The following is a 23750-nucleotide window of genomic DNA, read 5'->3' as shown; positions in this document are numbered from 1 at the left end:
GACCGGCGGTCGCACAACCGGTGCCCCGGCCGCCTCCGTCTTCCTCCCGGGCCCGCCCCCGCCGCTCCGCTGCCGGGCGGGGCCTGGCGCGCCGCAGCCGCGCACGCCGCCATGGCCGGAGCCGAAGAGAAGAGGCACGTTCGGTTCTCTGCCGCCGGGGAGGCGGCGGAGCCCTTTCTGCCCGATGAGGTGGCCGTGGTGGGCAGCGGCTGGCGCTGCGGCGGGGAGGGGGCCGCGCTGCGGTGGTGCATCTCCGCGGCTCTGTCCGCGGCCTTCCTGGGGCTGGTGAGTGTAGGGAGCGGGCGGGAGGTGCCCGGTAGCTGCGCCCCCTTGCCCTCCGCCGCCAGCCGGGGCAGGCGGGAGATGTGGCGTGCGAGGTGACTCCGCTTTCAAATGTGTTCCAGGGGATGAGCATCGCGGTGCTGGGGCCCACCTTCGACAACCTGGCCGCCAACGTCCGCAAGAACGTCAGCGACATCTACTTCATCTTCGTGGGCCGGTCCCTGGGCTACCTAGGCGGCTCGGTGCTCGGCGGAGTGCTGTTCGACTGCATGAACGCACATCTCCTCATCGGTGAGTGCTGGGCCCGAGCTCCGCCAGCGGCTGCTCGGGGCAGCTCCTGCAGGCCCGTTTGTGGCGGTGCTGAGCCGCGGGGACCCCCGGGGCTTGTGGGGCTGGAGCCGGAAGGCCGCCGCGGTTGTGCGGTGGCTTGCTGTGGTGGTGTGCCGTGATGATTGCTCTCTGTCGCGGAGTTCCGTGCCGTGCTGATCGCTCTCTGTCGCTGTGTTCCCTGCTGTAGCGGTGCTTCGTGCCGTGCTGACCGCTCTCTGTCGCGGTGTTCCCTGCTGTGGCGGTGCTCCGTGCCGTGCTGACCGCTCTCTGTCGCGGTGTTCCCTGCTGTGGCGGTGCTCCGTGCCGTGCTGATCGCTCTCTGTCGCGGTGTTCCCTGCTGTGGCGGTGCTCCGTGCCGTGCTGATCGCTCTCTGTCGCGGTGTTCCCTGCTGTGGCGGTGCTCCGTGCCGTGCTGATCGTTCTCTGTCGCCGTGTTCCCTGCTGTGGCGGTGCTCCGTGCCGTGCTGATCGCTCTCTGTGGCGGTGCTCCGTGCCGTGCTGACCGCTCTCTGTCGCGGTGTTCCCTGCTGTGGCGGTGCTCCGTGCCGTGCTGATCGCTCTCTGTCGCGGTGTTCCCTGCTGTGGCCGTGCTCCGTTCCGATAGCTTGCTGACAGCGTGTGAGGCCCAGAGGCTGCGCTACAAGGCTCGCCGGTCAGCTGGGCTTGAGCTGACAAAATCTGTTTGAATTGACTGAAAGGTAACTTTGGCTTCGAAAAAAAAAAGTACAGTTAGAGGATTTTTGGCTTGTATCAAGTAGTATGCTCGATATAGGTAATCTTGGAACATGCAGGTTTGTATAGTGTCACTGTGGGGTGCATAACCAGAGGAGGCTGCTCTGGCTTCACACAGAAACCTCCTGCAGCCCTGCTGGGGCACAGCTCTGTGGGGAGAGCTTTGGAGAGCTCTGACCTTTCTTGAAGTTCATCAGCTTCGTGTGCTGGACTAAAGTGCTGAGGTTTTGGCAGGAGGGCCTTAACCAAATTAGCACTTATTGGAAGTGGGAAAACATTAAATACTGGCTATTCAGTTGCTGCCTAGCTTTGAAAATGCTTAATCTCTGTAAGAACTTCAGTTCATGATCTTAGCAGTTTGTGGACAGATGGAAACTCTCAGGTAGGGGTACAGGGCTGCCTTCGTCCTGGCAGAGTCAGGCTCCTTGGCTGTCAGGTTGCCAAGAGCCACGCTCAGGATCTAGATGTGAGATGCTCCTTTTAGTGCTGTGTTAGTGTCTTGTTCAGTGAGAGGTTCGCAGAGCACACCTGCAATAGCAGATGCCCTGTCTTCTGTTTGTTTTTCCTTTCTCGTGCAGTAATGGCAGTTATGTGCCTTCATGCTGTACATCAGGGACTAAACCAGCTATCAGGGTTCACTCTTCCTTATCTTTCCCCTACTTGGAGAGATGGCCTCCCCTGAGGCCCATCGTATAATGTCTGTCTGTCTCTTCTCTCTTCCTTCCTCCCCCCTTCTTCTTGTCTTCATCTTCCTGGATCAGTTCTTATTTGTTCTTGTTCTAGGATGTCTTTCTTTGGTCTCTTCCCTGTTCTCCATTCCTCTTCTCCAGAGCACCTGTAAAATTGCTTTCTTTTGGCTTACTTGTGCATCTGATAAGTCAAAGTTTTCTGTGTCTGGCATTCAAGACTTGACTTTCCATCATGCAGCTGTGGAAGTGTTAACTGCAAATAACTTAGTAGTTGCTTTTTTTTCCTGAGGTGTCACAGGGGATAGCTGTCTGTCAGCAATGCCTGGGAAAGGGTTTGGTGGTAGGTTGCTCAGGGAGGATGTGGATGCCTCCTCCCTGGGGGTGTTCAAGGCCAGGCTGGATGAAGCCTGGTTGAGGTGTCCCAGCCCATGGCAGGGAGGTAGGAGTAGATGATTTCTGAGCTCCCTTCCAGCCTAAGCCATTCTAGGATTCTATGACAGTGTTTTATTTCTGTTGTGGTGAAGTAACATTCCTAGATTAGATGTTTGCAGAAGCAGCACTGCTGTGTCAGAAGTCTGCAGAAGACTTTTATCTACTCCCTTGGCCAATGGAGCTTTAGCAAAACAGGATTTTCCTGAATGAAATTCCTTTTATTCCAAGTGAAAACTGATCCAGCTAAACCTTGTAACTGCTTCTGCTGATCACAAATTGAAGTGATTGGCTGGCATCACCTGTTAGGATCATCTGGAACTTTAATAATTCTCAGTGTATTTGTGCTTCCTGGTTTTTCTGTGGTGTAAACAGGAACTGTACAATGTGGGGTTTGTGTTTTCTTTTCAACCTTTCCAGCATTATCCATGTTTGGGACGACAGCTGGTCTTTATGCCATACCCTGGTGTAAGGAAGCCCTGCTGCTGACTGCCTTGATGTCAGTTATTGGAGCTGCCATGGGAGTTCTGGACACAGGTAAGGGACCACCTGGTCAGATAATTCCTTCGTGAGCTAACTGGAGCCTTCAAGCTGTTGCTGGTATTTCACATGGCACATTTTGAATTTGAAGAGAGCAGCTGTCTTACCTGGCTGGGATTCTTGGATCATTCTGCTCCTGGGACTTCCACTGTGTGTCTCTGTAGCAGACCTTCCTCCCAGGGCCTGAGGAGCTGGGTATCTTTTGCTTCTTGGAGAAGACCAATCTGCATTTCAGTGAGCAGGTGTAAACAATTTTCCATGTGCTTTAAGCAGCCTTTTCTTCACATTACTTATCCACAGGGAGCTGGTGGGGCTGTGCTTCATTGGTGCCAGCTGGGACACTGCTGTTTGAGAGACTCTCACAGCTGCTGTTTGGAGAGTTGCCTCCCTGCAGCTGGCCAGGAGCCATCTGGGGATTCACAGCAGACATTTGCTGCCAGAGCTCACTTGCTACAGCACCATGGCATCCATCTCCTTGAGTTAAGGGATATTGGCAGCCCTTGGGCAGCCTCACATAGGTGTCTGGGAATACGGATTTATTCTGTTCTCCAAACTGTAACTCTGTGGCGTGTGCCTGCTGCAGATGGCCTGGAAAATAACCCAAAACACTTCTGCTGGAAACGTGTTCAAAACCAGTTTCTTGGTAGAGGCTTCTTACTGGAGGTGGATGTACCAGTGAGGCTCCAGAGCAGGTGTCTACAGGTGAGGTTGGTGGAAAGGTCACTTACACCAGACCTGGGGAGAAGAACCTCCCACAGGAATGATTTCTTTGGGCATGGCTTAGAAGGATGAATTAGTGGTGGCTGGCTGTGGTAGGCAGCTTGGATCAGGAGGTGAGGCCAGGGCCAAAGATCTAAGCACGCTTAGAGGTGAGTGGGTGACACAAGTGGCAGACTTGCAAGTGGGAATCAGGGGATCAGGGAACAACCCAGAAGAGGTGGAGTGCTCTGGTGCTGCTGCAGAAGGTGGTGGTGAACCTGCAACAGGCAGTCACTCACCTGGCACCTCTCCAGTGATGTCCCAGTCATGTCCTGACTTTCCTGGATTACTGAGGGTGCCTGTAGTTACTCACTAGCTGGCAAGGTACTGCTGGATCAAGATGAGCAGCTTCAGGCAGCTTCTTGAGAAAGAGCTGTCTGAGGAGTTAGCCAGGTTACCCAGACAGCTCTGGCAGTGTCCCAGCCAGGGCCTGCATTTGGTGGCTTGGCTGGTGGGCAGCACAGAGGAGTGATGGCTGCAAATGTGAGCTATCTGCCCTGGCTCTGCAGAGTTTGAGGTTGCTCTGTGAATGCTAAAGAGTGAGGTAGGATCCAGTAGTATAAAAAAAAAAAAGATGGCTTGGCATGGAGCAGGTTGTGCTCAATGGCATGAGTGTGGAGGTGTATTTGCTGCCTCTGGTAGGATCATTGTCCATGGCACTTGGTTTAGAAACGTTGGCTGGCTATAAAAATACCTTCAGTGGCTGGGTGTGCTGATTGGAAGTCAGGGAGGCTTCCAGCCTGAGCAGGAGCAGCAGGAGGAGAAACTAAGAGCAAGGCAGGAGAGGGTGGCTGCATTTATTTGGAAGAGTTAGTGCTGAGAGGCAGAGGCTGCTGAGCTGCAGCACAGGAATTTGATTACTGTTATTCTCCTGTCTTCTTCTTGGGGAATACTTAAAGATGTCTCTCTGAGATCTTAATTTCTAGCATCATTGTTGATCTGAGGGTGCTGTAGCTTGGTCTTCGCAGGGACATTGCTGTTAACCTTTCTGCTTCTGTAAAGTCAGTTGGGATAGTCCCAGCCCATCAGAGGCAGGTGAAGTTTGATGTTTCCTGGGATGCTGTTTAATGAGGCCATGGATTCTTGGTGTTGCATGTTGTTGATTTTAACACTTAGAGAAATGAGAAGCAGTTACATTTGCTCTTGTGAAAAGGGGCTGAGAAATGCTGCAGGCTGTCAAGTTAGGGTATTTAGAAGCATAGAATTATAGAATTTTTTGTTTGGAAGACATTTAAGATTGAGTCCAACCATTAAGCCAGCAGTGCCAGGCCCACCACTGAATCTCAGCACATCTATGCATCTTCTAAATACCTCCAGGGATGGGGACTCCACCACTTCCCTGGGTAGCCTGTTCCAGGGCATGACAACCCTTTTGATGAAGAATTTTTTTCTTCATGCCTCCTCTGGTACAGCAATTAAGTATGGGCATTGCTGCTGGGTGGAGCCACTGCCTGTGCCCTCCTAAGGCTCAAGTGATGGTGGGGGGTTGAGGTGCTGACAGGCAGAATTTCAGTGACCTACAGTTCTGCACATTTTGTTTGCTCAAGCTGGTGGTGTTGCCAGTGGAGTCAGTGATATGGGTGAGGGTTTGGTTTGTCTCTTCTCTTTCGAACAGCATTGCAGAAGAGAAGACTGAGAGGGGATTTATGTAAATGTTTATAAATATCTGAGGGCTGGGGGTCAAGAGGGAGGGGACAGGCTCTGCTCAGTTGTACCCTGTGATAGGACAAGGGACAATGGACATAAATTGCAGCTCAGGAGGTTCCACCTCAACATGAGGAGGAATTTCTTCACTGTGAGGGTCACAGAGCACTGGCACAGGCTTCCCAGGGAGGTTGTAGAGTCTCCTTCTCTGGAGACTTTCAAGCTCCATCTGGGTGCATTCCTGTGTGACCTGTACTGGGTTCTATGGTCCTGCTCTGGCAGGGGGGTTGGACTTGACCTTCAGAGGTCCCTTCTAACTCCTACCGTCCTGTGATCTGGTGTCAGACTGAAATGACTGACTTCTCTTTCTGCTCTGCAGGTGGCAACGTGCTGGTACTGAACACATGGGGAGCAGAGGCTGGGCCCCACATGCAGGCCTTGCACTTCAGCTTCGCTGCTGGGGCATTCGTGGCTCCCCTCCTGGCTAAAATGGCCCTGGGGGGCTCCAACTCGCAAGGCCCTCCAGTGACTGAGCAGACAAACCACTCCCTCCTGAGGTCTGTGCCGACAGCCCCAGCTGCCACAGTGGTGCCAGCACTGCAGCACCACCTCAGTGCAGACTTTCTGTGGTCCTATGTTGTCATAGGCACCTATCTGCTGGTGGTTTCTGTCTTCTTTTTTATCTTGTATTCGAAGGCCAACTCTGCTCAGGAGAAATCCCAGGCCTCTGTGCAGAAGAACATGTATGCCAGGTACCACTATGCTCTTCTTGGTCTCCTTTTCCTCTTCTTCTTCTGCTACGTGGGAGCAGAGGTCACTTATGGCTCTTACATATTCACCTATGCCAAGGTCTTTGCCGAGATGAAAGACAGCGAAGCAGCCGCTCTGAACTCTGTCTTCTGGGGAGCCTTCGCAGCCTGCAGAGCCATGGCCATATTCTGTGCTGCTTGCCTCTACCCTGGCACCATGATCGTGCTCAGCCTCATGGGCTCTGCTGTCTCCTCCTTCTGCCTGGCCTTCTTTGCTAGCCGCTCGGCCTCGCTCTGGCTGGGCACCGCTGTCTACGGCGCCTCCATGGCCACCGTCTTCCCCAGTGGCATCTCCTGGGTCGAGCAGTACACAGTGGTGCAGGGCAAGGCAGCCTCGCTCTGCGTCGTCGGCGCCGCGCTGGGCGAGATGTGCATCCCCGGCGTGGTTGGCTACCTGCAGGGCAGGTTCCACCATGTGCCCGTGGTGATGTACACTGCCCTGGGGACCTCTGCCATGACCGTCCTGCTCTTCCCCCTGATGTACAAACTGGCCAACTGTCCCCGCAAGAGCGACTGCAAGCAGGTGAACGAGGGCGAGGTCTGCAAGGCTCTGCTGTCCACCTCGAGTTCGCCTAACGAGGACGAAGAGGACGAGGAGGATGTGGCAGAGTGGAATGAAGCAGACTTTGAGGTGATAGAAATGAACAACACTCTGAGAAACTCTGTGGTAGAGATCTCCCAGAAGAGACCTGGGGACTCGCCAGCTGAGGTCTCTCTGCAGTCCCCCCTGGACAATGTATTGCATGATCCCCCTGCAGTTGCTGATGGCTCCCCTGGGACTCAAGAGGAGGATGCTGACCAGGAGAAGCATGATTGAAGTCAAAGCTGACTGACTCTTTGACAATGCAGTTGGATAATGGTGTTCTTGTTAAGTGACTTGAGAACCCTTCTTCAGTGGCACAGAGCTCGGCATGCTCAGTTCTGCCTCTGTCCAGACCTTTCCCCTCTTTTATTGCCAAACTGCAGCTGTGTGTTGGTGAGTGGCAGGGTCCTCAGTGACAGGGCTGAGTGGGGTAACCTTGATCCAACTCAACGCATGATGCTGCCAGAATGCATGAACTGCACTGAGGATCCCAACAGGAGATGCTCTCTCCATGTGAGGCAGCATTTAACTAATAACTACCTAGGAAAGGAGAGGACTGCTCGGAGCACTCGGTTCTTGCAGTGAGTGGAGGCTGTAGTTCAGAGGTGCTTTGTCACAAAATGTCTCCACCAGGGAGGAGAGAAATCTGTGGGGCTGAACTTTCTTACCTCCTGACAGGGTCATGTTTCTGCTGCCTTGAAAGTCTGTGTGACATGAACCAGGAAATGAACTCAGCTTTCGGGTGATGTACCATGGCTGTCAATCAGATTAGCTGTTGGCGAAGTACAAAATTTCCTGGTTCTGCCATTAAGATGGGGGGAAAAAAAAGACCAAGAAAAGCATGGTGGAAGCCTGGTGCAACCCTGCCTTTGGGTCATTTAGAAGTGATTTATGGGAAGGAGTAGGAAATGGGTGGTGTTACTCTGCTTTAGTGCTTAACTCTGATTTACCAGTTAAAGAGTGGTGACAAAGTAGAGTACTCTCACCTATTTGTGGTTTTTAATTACTGCTACTTTGTACATTAAGTATTTTAAGTATTTCTTTTAAGGCTGTGTGCTCAGAATGTGCCCCTTTGGGGGTTTTACTTTGCACTTTCATTGGTGTTTCCCTTGTTAAGTTTTAATTTTCTAGCACAGTGTGTTTTCAGGTTGGGTGGTTGGGTTTTTTCCCCCCCTTGTCCTGAGTGTGCAACACAGACCCTCACAGCTCTTTGTTTTCTTCTGAGGAGTTAGTAAGAAGCAGGAATCAACTTGGAGTGAAAATGCATCCTCTTTTTGCATCTCACCACCTGGAAGAGCCTCCCCCTGAGCCCTCTGCTGCTGGCATTTCAAAGCCAGTGTGGTATTACCCCACTCTTCTTTCCCTTGTGCACTTCTGTGGCATACTTTCCAGTGCAGTGCAGGAGCCTGCACTTTAAACCTGGCCTCCTTTCCCTTGCTGCAAGAGGGTTCCCTGCCTGAGGGAATGATGAAGGTGTTTCATGGGTCAGGCTAAATCCTGACCCAGGTGGGTGTGACACAGCATTTGTCCAACAGGAGCAAGTCCCTGCAGCCTGCTGTGTGGTTGGTTTGCTGTGACAGCAGAGACACAGCTGAAGGCTGCCTTGCCTCTGCTTTCCTGTTCCCCTTTCTCCCCCTGCACGCTGCAGTAACTGCTGTGTGTGTGCAGGAAGTGGGGGTGTTGCCTGAAGGTAAGGACAGATCCTGCTGGTGGATGGGGAGTGGCAACAGCTTCTGCAGGAGCTCCCCAGCCCCCTCAGGGTGGGTTGTTTGGGAGAAGCTGTGTTTGGTGGAGGACGAGCAAGGAAAGACAGGGAAATGGTTCTGTGGCAGCTTCCTGCTGCAGCTGCAAGGCAAAGACTTTAGCTGAACTGAGGGTGATGTCAGTTTCCTCGGAGCAGAGATGATGTTGCCAGCAGAAAATTAGTTTAAGAACCAACCACACCTGGCAGCCACGAAGACTTTAAATAATCCCCAGTTCATCTGCTGATTCTTGGAATGTAATTCCAAATTGGAATGTCCTGCACACAAGGTAAGCCAATGTCTTGCATAATCAAGTAGTGATTATGTGCTCTTTAACCTTTTGGAACCTCACCTGCTTTTACTGTGTGTGTACACAGTTAGTTGTGTTTCTGTCTTCCTAGCAAACGTAACAATACTGTGCAAAACAGAAGACAGAGGGTTTTTTACTAGCTGCATTAATTCCTGCTCCAAGTCACTTGACTTGTTTTCCCTTGTTTTCCCCCCTAAGAGCAGGAAGCTTGAGTAGTAGGAATGGAGCAACAGCCATTGGGAATGGCAAGGTGAGAGCAGCCACTTCCAGAAGGTAAAGGATGCAAAGAGCAGTGGTACTCAGACCTTGAGCTGTGCAGAATCATGGCTGATCTACGTGTGGGGCCTTTGGAACATCTGACTCAGTGAGGACTTTGAGCTTTCAATGTCTTAGTTCTGGCCTTAAAATGGAAACACCAAACTTGTTCCTGTTAGCCCCTAAAAGCATGTTTTCAGTAGCAGGGGCTGCCTTTAATGATGATGGAGTACTTAAAGATTAAACCAGATCTAGGACATCATCAGCACTGAGTCCAGCTCACAGCAGTTCTGGACCTCTTTGATGTTCAGAGGCTGCAGCTTTCCTAGTTCTTGGATTTTGGTGTTCCTCAGCACTTGTTTTTAGACAATGAATGTTATTTTTTTTACATGTTTAAATTTCCTTCTAAAGTAAATTGCTTCCTTAGCATATAGATGATAAAATTAGGATCTCCATTACAGTGCCTTTTAAGTTCTAGATCCTCCAGCAAGCGTAAACACTTAAACTGACGTGCTATGGGTTAAGCTTACCTGAAGTCACCTCATTACTTTAGCATTGCCTTGCTTATGCTAGAGAAGCCATCTCTGTGTTGAGGACAAGCACTGCAGTGCACAGATGAAAGACCTGAATTACTAAGCATCCTGTTGGCCATCAAGCCAGGCCGGAGGTGAGGAGGAGCTCTTGGCCACTCCCTGCAGTGTTAAGGTAAAGTGAGCTCTTGCAGGCCAGGGCCTGTAGTGTTTGTGGTGAGAGCTGAAGCACTGCTCTGTGCTGGCATTTGCACTTAGATCCTGTACCTGATGGACGTGAGGGGAGGCAAAGGTTTGTGCCTTGATGGCTGGGTGTTTTAGCTTACATCACAGTCTGTGACTGGTCTATTCAATATTTAATTGTGTTTATTCTGCTCAGTGTGGGTTTACAGGGTACTCTATAATGTGACATTTCAGACTGACTTAATACTTGAATGTAAGACATTCTGAGCTACAGAAGGCACTCAGGTTCCTTGATGTAAATAAAGCTTTCTTCTATTTTTCAAAGCTACTCTGGCCTTCTGAATTTAGGACCAGCTTCTGTTTTGACTAATGGAGACCTAGAAATGTATCCTGCTTTGGGGAAGGCCTCCAAGAATCAATAGTGAGGTTTTAGATCCCAAACCAAACTGTGGATTCTTAACTGTTAGCTGAGCAGGTTCATTTGTGTTACTGTTAGTGTGCCAGAGGAGGGAAGCAATTACCCTGAGGGGCAATACAAAGCAGCTGGGTCATTTTTACCATATCATTTTATTCAACTTTTAATATGGTTTCCATTATTAACTTCTAAAACAAAATGATTTCCAGTTTAGAAAACAATGCACTGACCACATAATTCCTTTTCCATTTTATACAGTTATACAAATATTCTAAATACACATTTTGTCAAGATGGTGGCAAATAAGATTTAACTGTACAGTACATAAGGAAAGAAAATATTTTAAGCATATTTAGAAGCAATAGAAATGTCTATACAAAACAAGCAAAAAAATGGAATAAAATTTTATATTTAAAGTATTGCAACAGTCCCACAGGTTTGTAACAAAAATGTCTTTGCACAGTTCCTCACAATGCCCCATTAATAGCTAAAGCAAGACAGCAATCTGTAGAAAATAAGGTTTCAAAATGCTACACATGGTACTACTGCTTGCACAGTCTGCTCAAAGGAACAACCTACTTGGAGTCGAGCGAAACTTAGGAGGAGATTATACCAACCGACTTTAAAATTATCTGTATAAAAGTCATTGCACATTATTATTATTATTATTTTTACTCAGTTGTTTGAAAAGTAAAAAAGTGTATTTACAAAATAGTTCGCAGACAAAATTATAAAGTGAATGAATGGAGACCAGAGAAAGTCACAGGGCTTGACACTGACAGTTCCAGAACACACACCAATGGGTTTAGCGTTTCGAGAGGTTTTCAGTGCTCCTTCCTCCAGGAAGTAAACCTGACTTGACTTCTACTTGGAAATGGATTTACAAGATGGCACACAGAGCTATTTCAACATCAGCATTAGAAAACAGGATGTTAGAAACATGGGAGAGAGAGAGCAGAAATTTGTACATCTTCAAAAGTGAGCTATTCATAGACTGACAAATGGCAGAGGGTTTGCTTTATAACTTGGTTAGGGTGAGCGGTCGTTATTCTTCAGATGATGAACCCCACAGTTAAAATGGAAATCCTGGACTAGATGAGAATTGAAAAAGCACCATGCACAATAGTCTTAGTGTGGTAAACACTGAAGGGAAAAAATTAGCACCTGGAATCCTGTAACACAGAGCATTTAAAACTGGTCAAGGAGCTGGCGAAGGTACGGTGCCTTTGACAGTTCTCTGCTGACTCTGGAGAGCTTGAAAAGCACAGGGCAGTTGAGGGACACACACTGGATCTGTCGGTCAAAGCAGCCTGTGCAGTTCTTGCATATCTGGCAGGGGAGAAGCAAAACAGGTTACTGGAAACTGCACCCAAGCTGAGTGCCCAGGGCAGTGTGGGCAGAACTCATGCAGTGCTGCCAGCACCGAGCCCTTCCCCAGCATGGAGGGAGCCAGAGCAGCTCTGTGCCTGCTGCAGCCCCTCCTGCTCCTGCTGCCAGTGCCTGCCTGGTGGGTGTTGCCTACCCACACTGGGCAAAGCCTGCACAGTTTGGTTCCCATGCTGCTGATTCAATTCACTTGGAAAAGTGAGGTGAGTGGCTTTAAGTGGAGCAGTGCTCTGCTCATGATGAATCTCCCCTGTATCAAAGTTTCCTAGAGAAAAAAGACAAACTATCTACACAGCCAAGGGACTTTAACTAAACTATTCCTGATTCAGGATAAGCTTCAATTAAGACTTTTGCTTTCACTGCTCAATGTTTTGGTAGCACCTGCACAGTTTGAATGCCAAGTTGTTCATGTCCTTGGCTTTTAAAATGAGTTCTTTTCTTTCCATGTTAAAATTACTTGGGCACCAGTGACCCTATCAGCCAGACCTGCATCAGACCAGAAACTCAACCTGACAGCAGCTGGAGCTGCCCCTCTTGGCCAATTCCCAGAGGCAGCCCCTGACACCATACCAGTCCCTCTGACCTGCACCTGTGACCAAAAGGAACAGGATTTAAAGGGTTTGTCCCAGGTTTGTAGCCAGCAGAACCGCCTTAGTTCTTGTGAAAGAGGCTGTGGCTGGTTTGAATGCAAGGTATGAAACTAAATGGTACTGATGGAATCATAGAACCATAGATCTCTAAGATCATCAAGTCCAACTGATAATCTGGCAGTGCCAAGTCCAAAGTACTCAAGACACTTCAGTTTGTGTAGAGGGGAGAAGTCCATGGCCTTCATCGATGGTGTGTGCTTTTACAGTGTATTTTAAAATAATGGACAATTAACTGGTCTGTCCGTTTTCTTCTAGCTCCAGCAGGTTGATACTCTAGGAGGGTTAAGAATTTCAGCTGTAAAGGATCTATTCACCTTCATGCTCTTACTGAGAGGCTGAGTCACCAAACACTGACTAGGTGATCCCAGGCCTTGCCAACCTACTGCATGTTGCAGGGACAAGAGCATGTTCTGATCAAACCCACTGAACCAACTGATCCTTCTGTGGGGCTGCACCAACCTGCCAAGCTCTGATTTACTCCAGAACAAAAGCACTGTGAACAGTTCAAACTACCCCAGGGAAACTGCAGACCATGCATCACCTTCCTTTACTGCCCATGCAGATCAGAGCAAGCATTGCAAAGCACAGCAAGAAAGAGAAGCCCACACCTCAGCAATGCAATATTTAAGAAGGGTCACTTAAAGAATGGTTTTCTAGCAACAGAGCCCCAGGGGAACCTAGAAAATCAGTGCTGTAATATATTTATGAGCACAGTCAGCTACCTTCTTAATTGACTCCTAGCTCAAGAGAAAAAAAGAGCTTGGAAAAGTCCTGTGGAGAGTAAGGTGACAAGAAAACCCCCAAGCTAAACCACACCTGGGTTATAGATATAAAACTCATCATCTGGGACAAATGTTATTCAGTTATTTTAATACAAAACCAGATGATTTTTTGGTATTTTACAACTCTCCATCCCTGTCATTATAAAAAGGCATCAACGAACCATGTAAGATGGTCCTAAAGCAGAAAAGGAGAAAAGCTTCTCCTGTTCTGATCTCTCCTGCTTTACCTTCAGTTTTACTCCAAGCTAAGGAGAGTAACAGCTGCTGTGCTGCCTTCAACAGCAACAGGCAAAACAAACAAGCTCCAAGGTGTTTAATTCCTGTTTGTGCTGCTTTGAAACCTCAGCCCCTGCCTTTGGCTGACAGACATCCGACAATGCTTTCATCATACCTTGACCAGCTGTTCTTGCTTGCGCTCCAGCTCTCGGATCTCTTGGTTGAGAATCACTGCCACATGCTGTGGCTGGCTCCTGCATTTATTGCAGATCCCATACTGGGTCAGTTCATCACACACAGGACAGTGTAAGGTCGTGAAGTACTGGGAGATTGTGCCTTTGCGTCCTTCCAGCTCACTCTGGGCAGCTGAGGCAGCTTTTTGAATCTGTTAGAAAAAGCAAGAGGTGATGAGTGGTATGTAAAAGGGGGTCCATAAACAAGTACTGTGGAAAATGTGTGGCTATGGCAAAATACTCCATTAAACTAGGGGGAGATGCAGAAAACAGAAGGTGACAGTGTGATCAACCCTGCACAAAAGGGTTAGCTGAAAAAATGAAGTAAAAAGACTCCCCCCTCCAGATCTAAGAATCAGGTCTGCATGGTCAAACACTGCTTTGTAAAATAACCTTTGCTACTGCCTCACACAAACCTCGCTCCATTAACAGTCAGGACCAACCCCCATCGGTACCCTGCTCATTTCACTTACCCTTGGCAGCTCGTGGTACCAGCTGAAGACATCTATGCCAATGAGTGAGAACACCCTAGCCAGTGGTGGCAGGATCTGTTTGGTGATGTAGTAGGTAGCGTTGAGCCTCAGGTTGGGGTCCTGCAGGACCTCAATGGGCCTCCTCACCAGCTGTATGAGGGGCAGCCCGGGCATGCCGTACACGATGACGTAGGGCACTCGCTCCCCGACCCGCGGCTCAGAGCGACGGTCGTAGGCCAGCATCCTCCTGTTTGAAAACAGCCTTTAGAGTGCAGCCAGAGACAGAGGCAGCATTATTTCACTTACTTGACTGTGTCAGTACTCTCCAGCCAGCTGAAGTCAGTGTCTATTATGAAGCACAGGACCAAGCTGGTTTACTTTTGTCCTGAGTGTTAGAACTTGGAACATGAGCACTAAAGATATGCTCTGTTTCATGCATGCAGGCTGCTCTCTAGCCACCCCTTCCTTAAAGAAATACTTCAATAGTGCAGCCAGGGTACTAAAAAGAGCTCAAGGACCCCCAGAAAGAGAAGGACAGTTCAATGTGAAGCAGGCATCAATGCAGGGCTTGAATTTTATTTTACTTGCATGGTTTCTTTAAAGACCTTTTATATTGAGCAAGATGGCAAAATGTGCCAGCTCACCTTATCTCTTACTGGTGAACAACATCAACAGGATGAAAGCCTGACTTTGGGTAAAGTACTTCTAAAAAAATGAAAATCAGGCCTGGTAGTGTATTTCACAGCACTGAGAGACAGCACTACTGCCATTTTTAACGTCTCTGATAACCATGGAGTGATGGGCAATGCTGGAGAGTCAAGGCCAAAGCATAACAGCAGTGAACACACTGCTACGGTGTCCTGACTAGAGACCTGACTCTTGAACACATGCAGCTCCTGCCAGGCCTGCACAATGGCTGCACGATGCCTGATCTCTTTTCACACTCAGAAGAAAGGAGCCAACTGCTGCAACAGTATCTGAAGGAGGTATCTCATTGCTACCTATAACCCGGCAGTCCAAAAGTCGAGAGAAAAAGCTATGTACAATTAGCACTTCTTTATCTCATTACCTGGTGATTTCCAGGGCTGGAACACATGATCCAGGTCTGTAAGCTGAGCTCCCTCTGTACTCTTTTGCAAAGATAAAGTCTTGCATGCTGGCTTTTCCCTCCAGTAACTTCATGCATTGATTCTGAACATACTGTTTGATCTGACTTATGTCCCGTGTTTCAAATAGCAGCTTGATAGAACACTCAAGTATCTTTACAACCAAAGGAGAAAGGTGAGAAGGAGAGGTGTGGTTAAAACTAACAAGAAAAAATTAATTCCAACTAATCCAGTGACTTCCATGGAAGCATTAATGCACCGCTTAGAAGTAAGTATCAGTTGTGAACTAGAATGTTAATAGGGACAAGTTGCATTCTCTTCCACTCAAAGACATTCATGAACACACTACTGGACAACTTCTTCCTCACTCTGACATCTTTCATGACAACATCCACATTCCAGCACTGTTTCAGCAATTACAGAGGTCTTCCAGAGTATGAATGAAGATGTCTTATCATCTAAAATGTTTTGCCGAGACTGACTACCTCAGCAAACAAAAGAATTTGGATTAAAAAGAAAAATGGAAGTAAATCCTCTTAATTTGTTACCTTTCTTACTGGCATGAATCTGACCTACAGACAAGAAACTTAACTTTTCAACCCCCTAATACAGAGCTTAAAATAGGCAAGGAAGCTTATTTTAAACCAATTCTTAGCTAAACTAGATTTGAGCTGTTTAGTAGATGCATGAGCATGCCTCACTTATCCTGGAGTAATAATTACTTCCAGTTCAGGTGAACTGGATCAAGAATGGTCTTCTAGAGAACTTACATGGGGCCAGAGTGCTTTTTGTAGGGTTTTAGGGGCTGAATGATAGCAGCTAAGATGGAAGATGCAGGTGCTCCTAATGCTGTGCAAGGTGTTCATTCAATGGATCTTTTTAAATGGCCTCAGACAACTCACAAGGACTAGAAATGCTAAGAAAGGGCAAACACTCAATAATAGAATACTCTAATTTCATTCAGGAAGAAATCCAGAAATATCTTACCTTGGAAACAGCAGGACAGGAGTCCCTCCGGACTGTCTCGATGCCCTTGGCGTCAAATACTGGGTCCTTCTGGTCCAGTGTCTCATACATGTAACCCACATACCTCTTCTTAGTTTGCAGGACACATGGCAAGTAGACCTGAAATGGTTAGAAGGAAGGTAGCCTGATCTGGCATGTGTTGGCAATATAAGATGGTTCTGAACACAGAGGGTTTCCTAAGGAATATTTTGCTTTCTTTGTTTCTGTTCTTTTGTGAAACCAAATAAACTAGATCAAAGGACTGCCATAGAATGCCTGAGGAAGTTGGGATGCAGTGGTGTTCCCTTCTTAAATCACTTTATGTTTCATCTAGCTGTAGAAGGCAAGCAACCTGAAGCTCAGATGAGAAGTGACATATGGTGTAATTTGTTTCCAATCCCCTTACTTTTCTGGACTACATCTCAGCACTTTTAGTGTAACTCTGTTATCTCTCTTAAAAAGAAAGCAACTGCACTTTAAACATTAGAGATCTTTCCCAGCAAAAGTTGTAGCTTTCAACTTTCTGTTTTCAAACTTCATCTAATTATGAAGTACCTAAAACAAGTTTCTTTCTTTGGGCAAAGCATGCTTTTAAATGCCTGTGCCTGGAGAATGGTTTCCTCATGAATGGATTTTTAGGGCCATGGTTTCTTTGGCTTGTTTTCCCCAATCTCTTAGTACATTCCTCATTGTGTCACTATTCCTTGACCAGTTTTAACAGGCAGAATGGGGAATAATTTCTTCCCAGTATCACTAGGATAACACCACATCTTCCTGGCTCTCATGTAAGAGGGAGCAGCAGGTTTAGATTGCCTCAGGTAGAAGAGGGTCCTGTGCATAGGTGTTCCACTTCTTGAATGGCTGCTCCAGCTTTGAGGCTGTGCCAGGAAGCTACCCTAGGAGGCTACTCAATATTCTGACCCCTAGGTGGGTAAGAGCACTTGAAGTGAAACACTCACACATTTTCTCAAGTATCTCCTTGCACCTAATTGTTTTTTTTCCCTTCAGCTTAACAACACAGAGTGGGAGTCTCAGAGTGGGAAGGGCCCTGTAGAGCACCCAATGTGGAAAAGCTGCCCTGCCTTCCACACCCATTCTGAATTTTCTTGCCAATGGTTTTCTGCTGTATTTTCTGAAAAAAGTGGCCATCTGCTTACAAATTCTAATTGACCCTGTTGAGCCAGGTATGTACTTTGAAAACAACCACAGCACCTGAACTCTTTGCTAATGACTTTCTAGTGATAAATGTCCACCAAGATCAGCATCACCTCGCCTTGCTCTTCTATAAAAGGCTGATTGCCATTAATTCTTCCAAAAGCCTACTGAATGGATTTTAGGGTGTTTTACTTTCTGTGTATATGTATCACGTGGGCATATCCTGTGCCAAGGCTGGCTGAAGAATAAATATCAAGCTTGTAATTAATGCACTGGAATCACTTCAAGGAATGTTATACATTTTCTCTACCAAGCTGCATACTGCTTTGACTGCGTGTATGGAATACAAAACTGAGGGAGACATTTCCAAAAACTGATGAGACAGGAATTTCAAATTGCCTGCTGCTGCCAAGCACAACAGGCCACCAGGCAGCCTTTTGTGAAAGCAGAAATATTTCTTTTTGTTATGGATGGTGCAGTGCTTGTCTGACAAGGTCCCTGAGGCATTAAGGAGCTTACAGTATACCTGCAGAACCAGTGCAGCACACAACTGTAGTACATCCTTACACTAGAAAAAGCCAGAAAAATGTTTTCACCCAACACACTTGAAGTAAAATATTTTCCTTTTACCTTTTCAAACTTCAGTTTCACAGGTTTGGGGTTTGTTGCTGTTACAGCTTCAGCAATTTCTTGGCCGATCTTAAAAGACTGCTCCTTGGTGGCTCCTTTCAAGAGTACAAACATGCTACAAGAGATCAGACAGAGGAAATAAGCACCAAGCTGTTCAGCATAGGCAGAGATGTTGTTAGCAATTCTCTCCCCTTACTTCAGCTGCAAAACCCAAAAAGCTGAGAAACTTCAGTATCTAACTAAGATGAGAAGCACCAGAGGCACAATGAACAGTGTGATTCTGGTGAGGCAGGGAACGTGACAGCTTCCAGGCCCTGAAACGCTTGAGATCCCAGGACTGAACACACCTTTTCCCCCACTGTGTGCAACAATAGAATTTTACTTCCTTTCTCCAACAATTTCTTTGGTTTTTTTTTCCTCTGGTGAAGCTATTAACATAGTATCTCTGAAATTTCAAGTCTTCCATCAGATCTGGCTAAAATCAATCACTGTACTCACAAGTCCTTAAGGAAGGTCAGCCAGACAAGCTTTGTCTCCTGTGGCTGAAAAATTATCCAAGTCTAGCACCAGAGACAGACATCCTAGAGCGTGGCTGTCATTTAGATGACAGATTGAGTGAGGAAGGGGAGATGTTTCTATGATGTATCTTTGCATGTTTTGAATTGTATCCACTTTTGAAGCTTACATTAGTGCCTTCCTCTCACTACCAATACAGAATGTGTTTTCCAAAATAAATTTGCATCAGAAACAGGCAGCCCCCTGCTTTGAGAAATAACTTATATTAATTAACACCTGAAAACACATAATTCCCCCCCCCCACTTTCTGTTCCACTTCTCAAAAGAAAGTAAACCCTCCCTCAAAGTGCTTTCTCAGAGTCCTAAAAGTAACTCCAAGAAAAGAAATATGATTTAATTTGCAAGTTCTGCAAGAGAAGAAACCACATCCCAAAGTAGGTCCACACACTTTTTTCAGTCCCATAAATTCCCACTGTTGGGATGATGAAAGAAAAAAATGTGTCTGTGAAGAACTGCTATGATTTTAAAACCCTGCAAGAAGCAGAGCATGACTGATTACCTGTCAGTGTCACCATACACCACGTGAGCACCCCATTTTTTTGTGTCATTCACTAGTTTTATAGCACGCTCCAATGTTTCTCTGGCTTTGTGGACAATGCTGTCTCCAACCTGTAAAAATGAAGGGTAAATTGAAAAATCTTTTCTGCTGCAAGACTCAGAACTAGCTCTTGGTAAACAGAGTCTAGCCTTGCTTCATCTGTTTATGAAAATTATTCTACTGAGGCAATATCTTGTACTTCATGGTTTAAATGCATACAATTAAAAAAAAAGGTTGCTTACAAGAATTAAAGGAAGAACAATCAAAAATTATTAAGAATTAAAAGAAAATTTGGTGTAAACATTTTTTAGGCATATTGGAAGTGTAAAGGGGAAGACAAAAATCACTTAGGATGATTTTCTCCAGGGTTTTGATTCTGCTGATTCCTCCTTTTATGAAAACTATGAAACAGCTGCAATGTTTTATTTCCACTGTTAGAACTATAATCTAATCTACCTTTGGAGGGGGTTGGACAGAAATGCCAACTTCAAATGCTCCTTTATGGGCATAAAATAATAACCAATTTTTGTTTTTTTAAAAGGATCAGAAATAAATAGCCAGGTTGCTGTGATTTTCAGTGCTACAAATAAAACCAGCTTTTATGAAGGTATTTACATTAAAAGTGTTTCAAGCAACAATGCTGTATTGTCTGACTACACTTTATCAGTCGTGGCTTGCCCACAGTTTTTCTGCTTTTTACCTGCAATCCTTACCTCAGTGCATGGCATTCTTCCAGAAAAATTAGCAGCAGTATAACCAAATGTGAAATTAGCTATAAATTTAAGCCCCAGCTGACGAGCTTCAAGCATTCGAGTTACAGCCTTGTCATGCTTGTAAGCCTTCATTGACTGCTTCACCATTATCCTGGTCTTCAGGATTTCTTCTAGCATTCTTGGCAGCACACCCTTCCTTACTGAAGGCTGCCAGAAAGGGAACAAAGGCAAAAATTATATTCAAAAGCCCAACCTAAACAGTCAGCAGTAAAAGCAAAAATTAGAACTGTTAGATAATCACTGTTAAGAAGACAAATTAATTAGCAGGATGCCCTAGGCACCAACGGTTTGGCTTTTCCCACAAATATTAAGAGCAACCTAAAACACAGGCAAAAAACTCTTAAGGGCTGGGTAAAGAGCTTTTTGTTCTTTGTTTTCATCAAGCCTGCTACTGCAATGTTTAGATAACCTTATTAACTAAAATGGGACTTCAGTATTTAACTGTTCAGTCACAAAATGTTAAATACTAAAGGAATATTAATTTCTTTTTTAAAATTCTATAACTATTCTTTCCAGTTTTTGTTTTACATTACACATATGTATGCTGGTGCTAGAACTGATTATGTGTAAGAGCTCCAGGGAATAATTATTAATTCATTACAAATCAGCCTGCAGTACACATAACAAAATGAAAACAATAGAAAGCAAGTCAGGGAGTTTCATCTCCCAAGCCATGACTCTTTCTCTAGGAAAACATTCTGCTGTACAGGCAGGAGAACAGCAAATCGTTACACAGAGATAATTACTGTTTGATCCCCAAACTGCACAAGTAAAATACAGTTTAATTATAGATGAAATAAGCCTTCAGTGTAAATGAAAGCATAAAGATGACATTTCGTATCCTGAACTGCCACAAGTTCAGCACTCTGACAAATATGAAAAAAACATATTGGGAAATGAGAGACTGAAGCTCTCCTGTCTTCTTTTAATGCAGCAAAATATAAACCACAATAACAATTTGATCTTAAGCTAGTGTGCCATCAGGAAGTGAAGATGCCTGTCAGAGAGCACTAATATCATTACCTTGACAAAAGCTACTCCACTGGGTGACACTGTGATGTCATGCCTGATCTGGTAAAGCAAATCAGGAGGCACTTGGAGAGAGGTGCAGCCAAATTTGAATGCATCATACCTAATAAACAGAAAAATCCAAGGTGAAGACAACTCATTCATTCACAGTCCAACCAAGGAAAAGCATCAACTCATGTCCAAATGAGGATCATGCCAGGAAGGAGAGAATCACAGTTATAATCTCAGGTATAAACAAACAGAACATCTAATGGCTTGAGCTGGAAGGGACCCTAAAGATCATGCAGCTCCAACCAGCCTGCCATGGGCAGGGACACCATTTCTGAGACATGCAAAAGGCCCTAGGAATAAATTAATAATAAATGCATCTGTTGGCTTCCTGCAGTTTCAGAATTTCAGGTCAGAAATTTGAAAGAGAGGTCAAATGATGATGACACCTAGCAATCATCTCATGCCTCTTCCATTCTTCCAATTACTTTTTCACAGAGGTAATTCTAATGAGAACTGAAGTATTTTTCCAAATAACAGAATTACTGAGCTCACTAAGAGATGCTATGCAGCAGAACTTCTTGTATCTTTTAACTGCAATAGCTAAGACCAGAAGAGTTTTCACAACTGTTAAAAAGAGAACAACAATTTCCTATCATACAGCAGAATAATACTAGCTTAGTTTTGAAACCAAGTTGTGGATTTCTGCAACATCTTAACTTCTTCTGCAGCAATAGTAAACCTGGCATCACCACAATACTGCACATAAACACTCATGCACAAAGTTGGGTTTGGGTTTTTTAACAGAAGGGACTCTAATTCTATATTTAATTAAAATTACATATTGATGTGTGTATGTGTGTGTCTGAGATCTTTATCATCTCTGCTGTCTAACAGAATATTGTGCTATTCATATATGTCTGTGGTGGTTTGGTTTTGCACCACTTTACAATTTGGAATTTTACCCCAAGGAGTAAATTACCACACTACTCAGAATTTGGAAGCTAAATGAAATTATTATTACCATTTACAAAAGCAGCTTAACTATAAAAGGTAATAAGCATATACAAATACATATATACATACACAACTAGACAATAACCCACCTGCCCCCCTGTAGAGACCCCCCCAGACAAAGCCCAGAGGGCTGTTACTAGCAAACAGCTTCTCTCTCCCTCATCCCTGCTGCTGTTTCTTACCATAACCCAAATGAGAACAATCAGGCCGAGCAAGCAAGGCCAGAAGCAGAACAAGGGGGGAAAGAAACAAGCAAGAGGGCAAAACCAAGCTGTGCCAATGAAATGGGATAAACATATCTCTTATTGTTCTGTTCAGCCCTTTGGGACTGTCCAACTATAACAATGCCCATTGTTTCCCATGACAACCAAGGTGTGGTAGTTTTAGGTTGTGCCTTGAAAATTTTCCACAGATCTTGGAACAGAAAGTGATAGAATGTAAATAAATTGCCATTGGATGTAAAAAGGAAAACAATGATAAGGTCTAAATAATCCCATTGGGCAGATTACCAACATAAACTAGTTGTGTATATTACCTTTCTCTCTTTTCGGCTTCCTCACTCTGGCAGATACTACTGGCTTCTGCTGGCTTTGCTGACCTTGAATGTGTTCTTGTTGTGGTTAAGTAACTAAGAGCTCTCTCATCCCCTGTACAAAGGGGTAGAGAAGGGAGCAGGGAAGGGGAAGCTATTAGTAGCCCCCTGGTTTGTCCTTGTGCTGTTTATAAATTGTAAATATGTGTAAACATTGTATATTTTGTACCTATTCATTATATTCTGTATTTTAGATTGTAGTTCTGCTTGTAAACAGAGCTTCATTTGCTTCCTATCTGAGCTGGTCTGGCAATTTTATGTTGGGGGGGTAGTTCCAATCCCCCACACAAGGGTTCTCAGTACGTTAGGCTAAAAGCCTCTAAAGCAGGAAGGTTTGTGAGGCAAGAGACACAACTTACTTTCCTAAGTTTTCAACGTGTCCCAGGCAGGTTGAAAAGCAGTAGTTGTAGGCGATGACGATGGAAGGATACAAGGACTGGAAATCCAGCACCAGCACAGCGTTGCTGTAGAAGCGAGACTCCGGCTCCATGATCAAGGGCAGGCACTGCAGGGCCTTCATCTGCGCTCGCTGCTGCACGCTGGGGCTCACGGCGATGTAGTTCATTGGCTTGGCCACGCGCAGCATCATGGACTCCACGCGGTACTGCGGGGGTGGGACACAGCCGGCACAGTGTCACAAGCAGAGCAAACAGGGCTGTGCTCAAACTGGGCAGATGCACACCGACCCTTCTGAAACGGGGAGCGTGGACAGGGGGCTTTCCAAAACAAGCAGCCACGCAGCATCACGGCGTGGTGGGGGGTGGGAGGGACCTCTGCAGATCATCTGCTCCGACCCCTCTGCTAGGGCAGGTTCACCTACAGCAGGTTGCACAGGACAGCATCCAGGTGGGCTCTGAATAACTCCAGAGACGGAGACTCCACCTGGGCAGCCTGTTCCAGTGCTTCACCACCCTCAAAGTAAAAAAGTTCCTCCTCATGTTTAGATGAAACTTCCTATGCTCCAAGCTCAACCCTCACAGGATGTCCTCCTGCAGGTTCTGAATATGTAATTTGATTTCAGATTTATGGTGAAACATTGGAACAGGTTTCCCAGGGAGGCTGTGGATGCCTGCTCCCTGGAGATGTTCAAGGCCAGGCTGAATGAGGCCTTGAGCAACCTGGGCTAGTGAGAGGTGTCCCCACTCATGGCAGGGGGGTTGGAATTAGATTAGTCTCAAGGTCCCTTCCAACCTAAACCATTCTATGATACTATGTTCTAGGATCTATGTTCTGACTGATAATCTGTGTGCCTATGTGCACCTTCTGTTATTTGTTTAGCCTACTATAGAATATTCAAGATAGCTTAATACAATAAGAGGAAAAAAATCACCTTTAGAAAAGGCCTTGTCAGAATAAGAGACATAACTTA

At 46.1% G+C, this 23750-nt stretch overlaps 2 protein-coding genes across 2 annotated transcripts in view; one reads left to right on the top strand and one right to left on the bottom strand.

The window, feature by feature from the left end:
• The first annotated feature begins 404 nt into the window (after window positions 1-404).
• On the top strand, window positions 405-7031 carry MFSD4B (major facilitator superfamily domain containing 4B). The gene is made up of 3 exons (XM_054393174.1): window positions 405-573; window positions 2883-2999; window positions 5785-7031. Exons 1-3 carry the CDS (start codon window positions 408-410, stop codon window positions 7029-7031), a joined length of 1530 nt encoding a protein of 509 aa, XP_054249149.1. The 5' UTR covers window positions 405-407.
• A 4341-nt stretch (window positions 7032-11372) lies between these two features.
• Window positions 11373-23750, bottom strand: part of REV3L (REV3 like, DNA directed polymerase zeta catalytic subunit) — a 93398-nt gene continuing 81020 nt past the window's right edge. The window contains exons 24-33 of the mRNA XM_054393197.1: window positions 22741-22985; window positions 20779-20887; window positions 19696-19902; window positions 18944-19053; window positions 17869-17983; window positions 16066-16203; window positions 15042-15232; window positions 13973-14219; window positions 13442-13651; window positions 11373-11561 (exon numbers count right to left, since the gene is read on the bottom strand). Of these exons, the coding sequence (XP_054249172.1) occupies window positions 11421-11561; window positions 13442-13651; window positions 13973-14219; window positions 15042-15232; window positions 16066-16203; window positions 17869-17983; window positions 18944-19053; window positions 19696-19902; window positions 20779-20887; window positions 22741-22985 (1713 nt within the window). The 3' untranslated portion in view covers window positions 11373-11420. The remainder of the gene's footprint in view (window positions 11562-13441; window positions 13652-13972; window positions 14220-15041; window positions 15233-16065; window positions 16204-17868; window positions 17984-18943; window positions 19054-19695; window positions 19903-20778; window positions 20888-22740; window positions 22986-23750) is intronic.

This window comes from Indicator indicator, chromosome 27 (assembly GCF_027791375.1).
Source record: "Indicator indicator isolate 239-I01 chromosome 27, UM_Iind_1.1, whole genome shotgun sequence".
Lineage (NCBI taxonomy): Eukaryota > Metazoa > Chordata > Aves > Piciformes > Indicatoridae > Indicator > Indicator indicator.
This window is presented reverse-complemented; position numbering and strand designations above follow the sequence as displayed.

Coding starts and splice junctions, on each gene's coding strand:
- MFSD4B (XM_054393174.1), top strand. CDS start 408: ATGAGCATCGCGGTGCTGGGGCCCACCTTCGACAACCTGGCCGCCAAC. Junction 574..2,882: donor GAACGCACATCTCCTCATCG/GTGAGTGCTGGG, acceptor CAACCTTTCCAG/CATTATCCATGTTTGGGACG. Junction 3,000..5,784: donor CATGGGAGTTCTGGACACAG/GTAAGGGACCAC, acceptor TCTGCTCTGCAG/GTGGCAACGTGCTGGTACTG.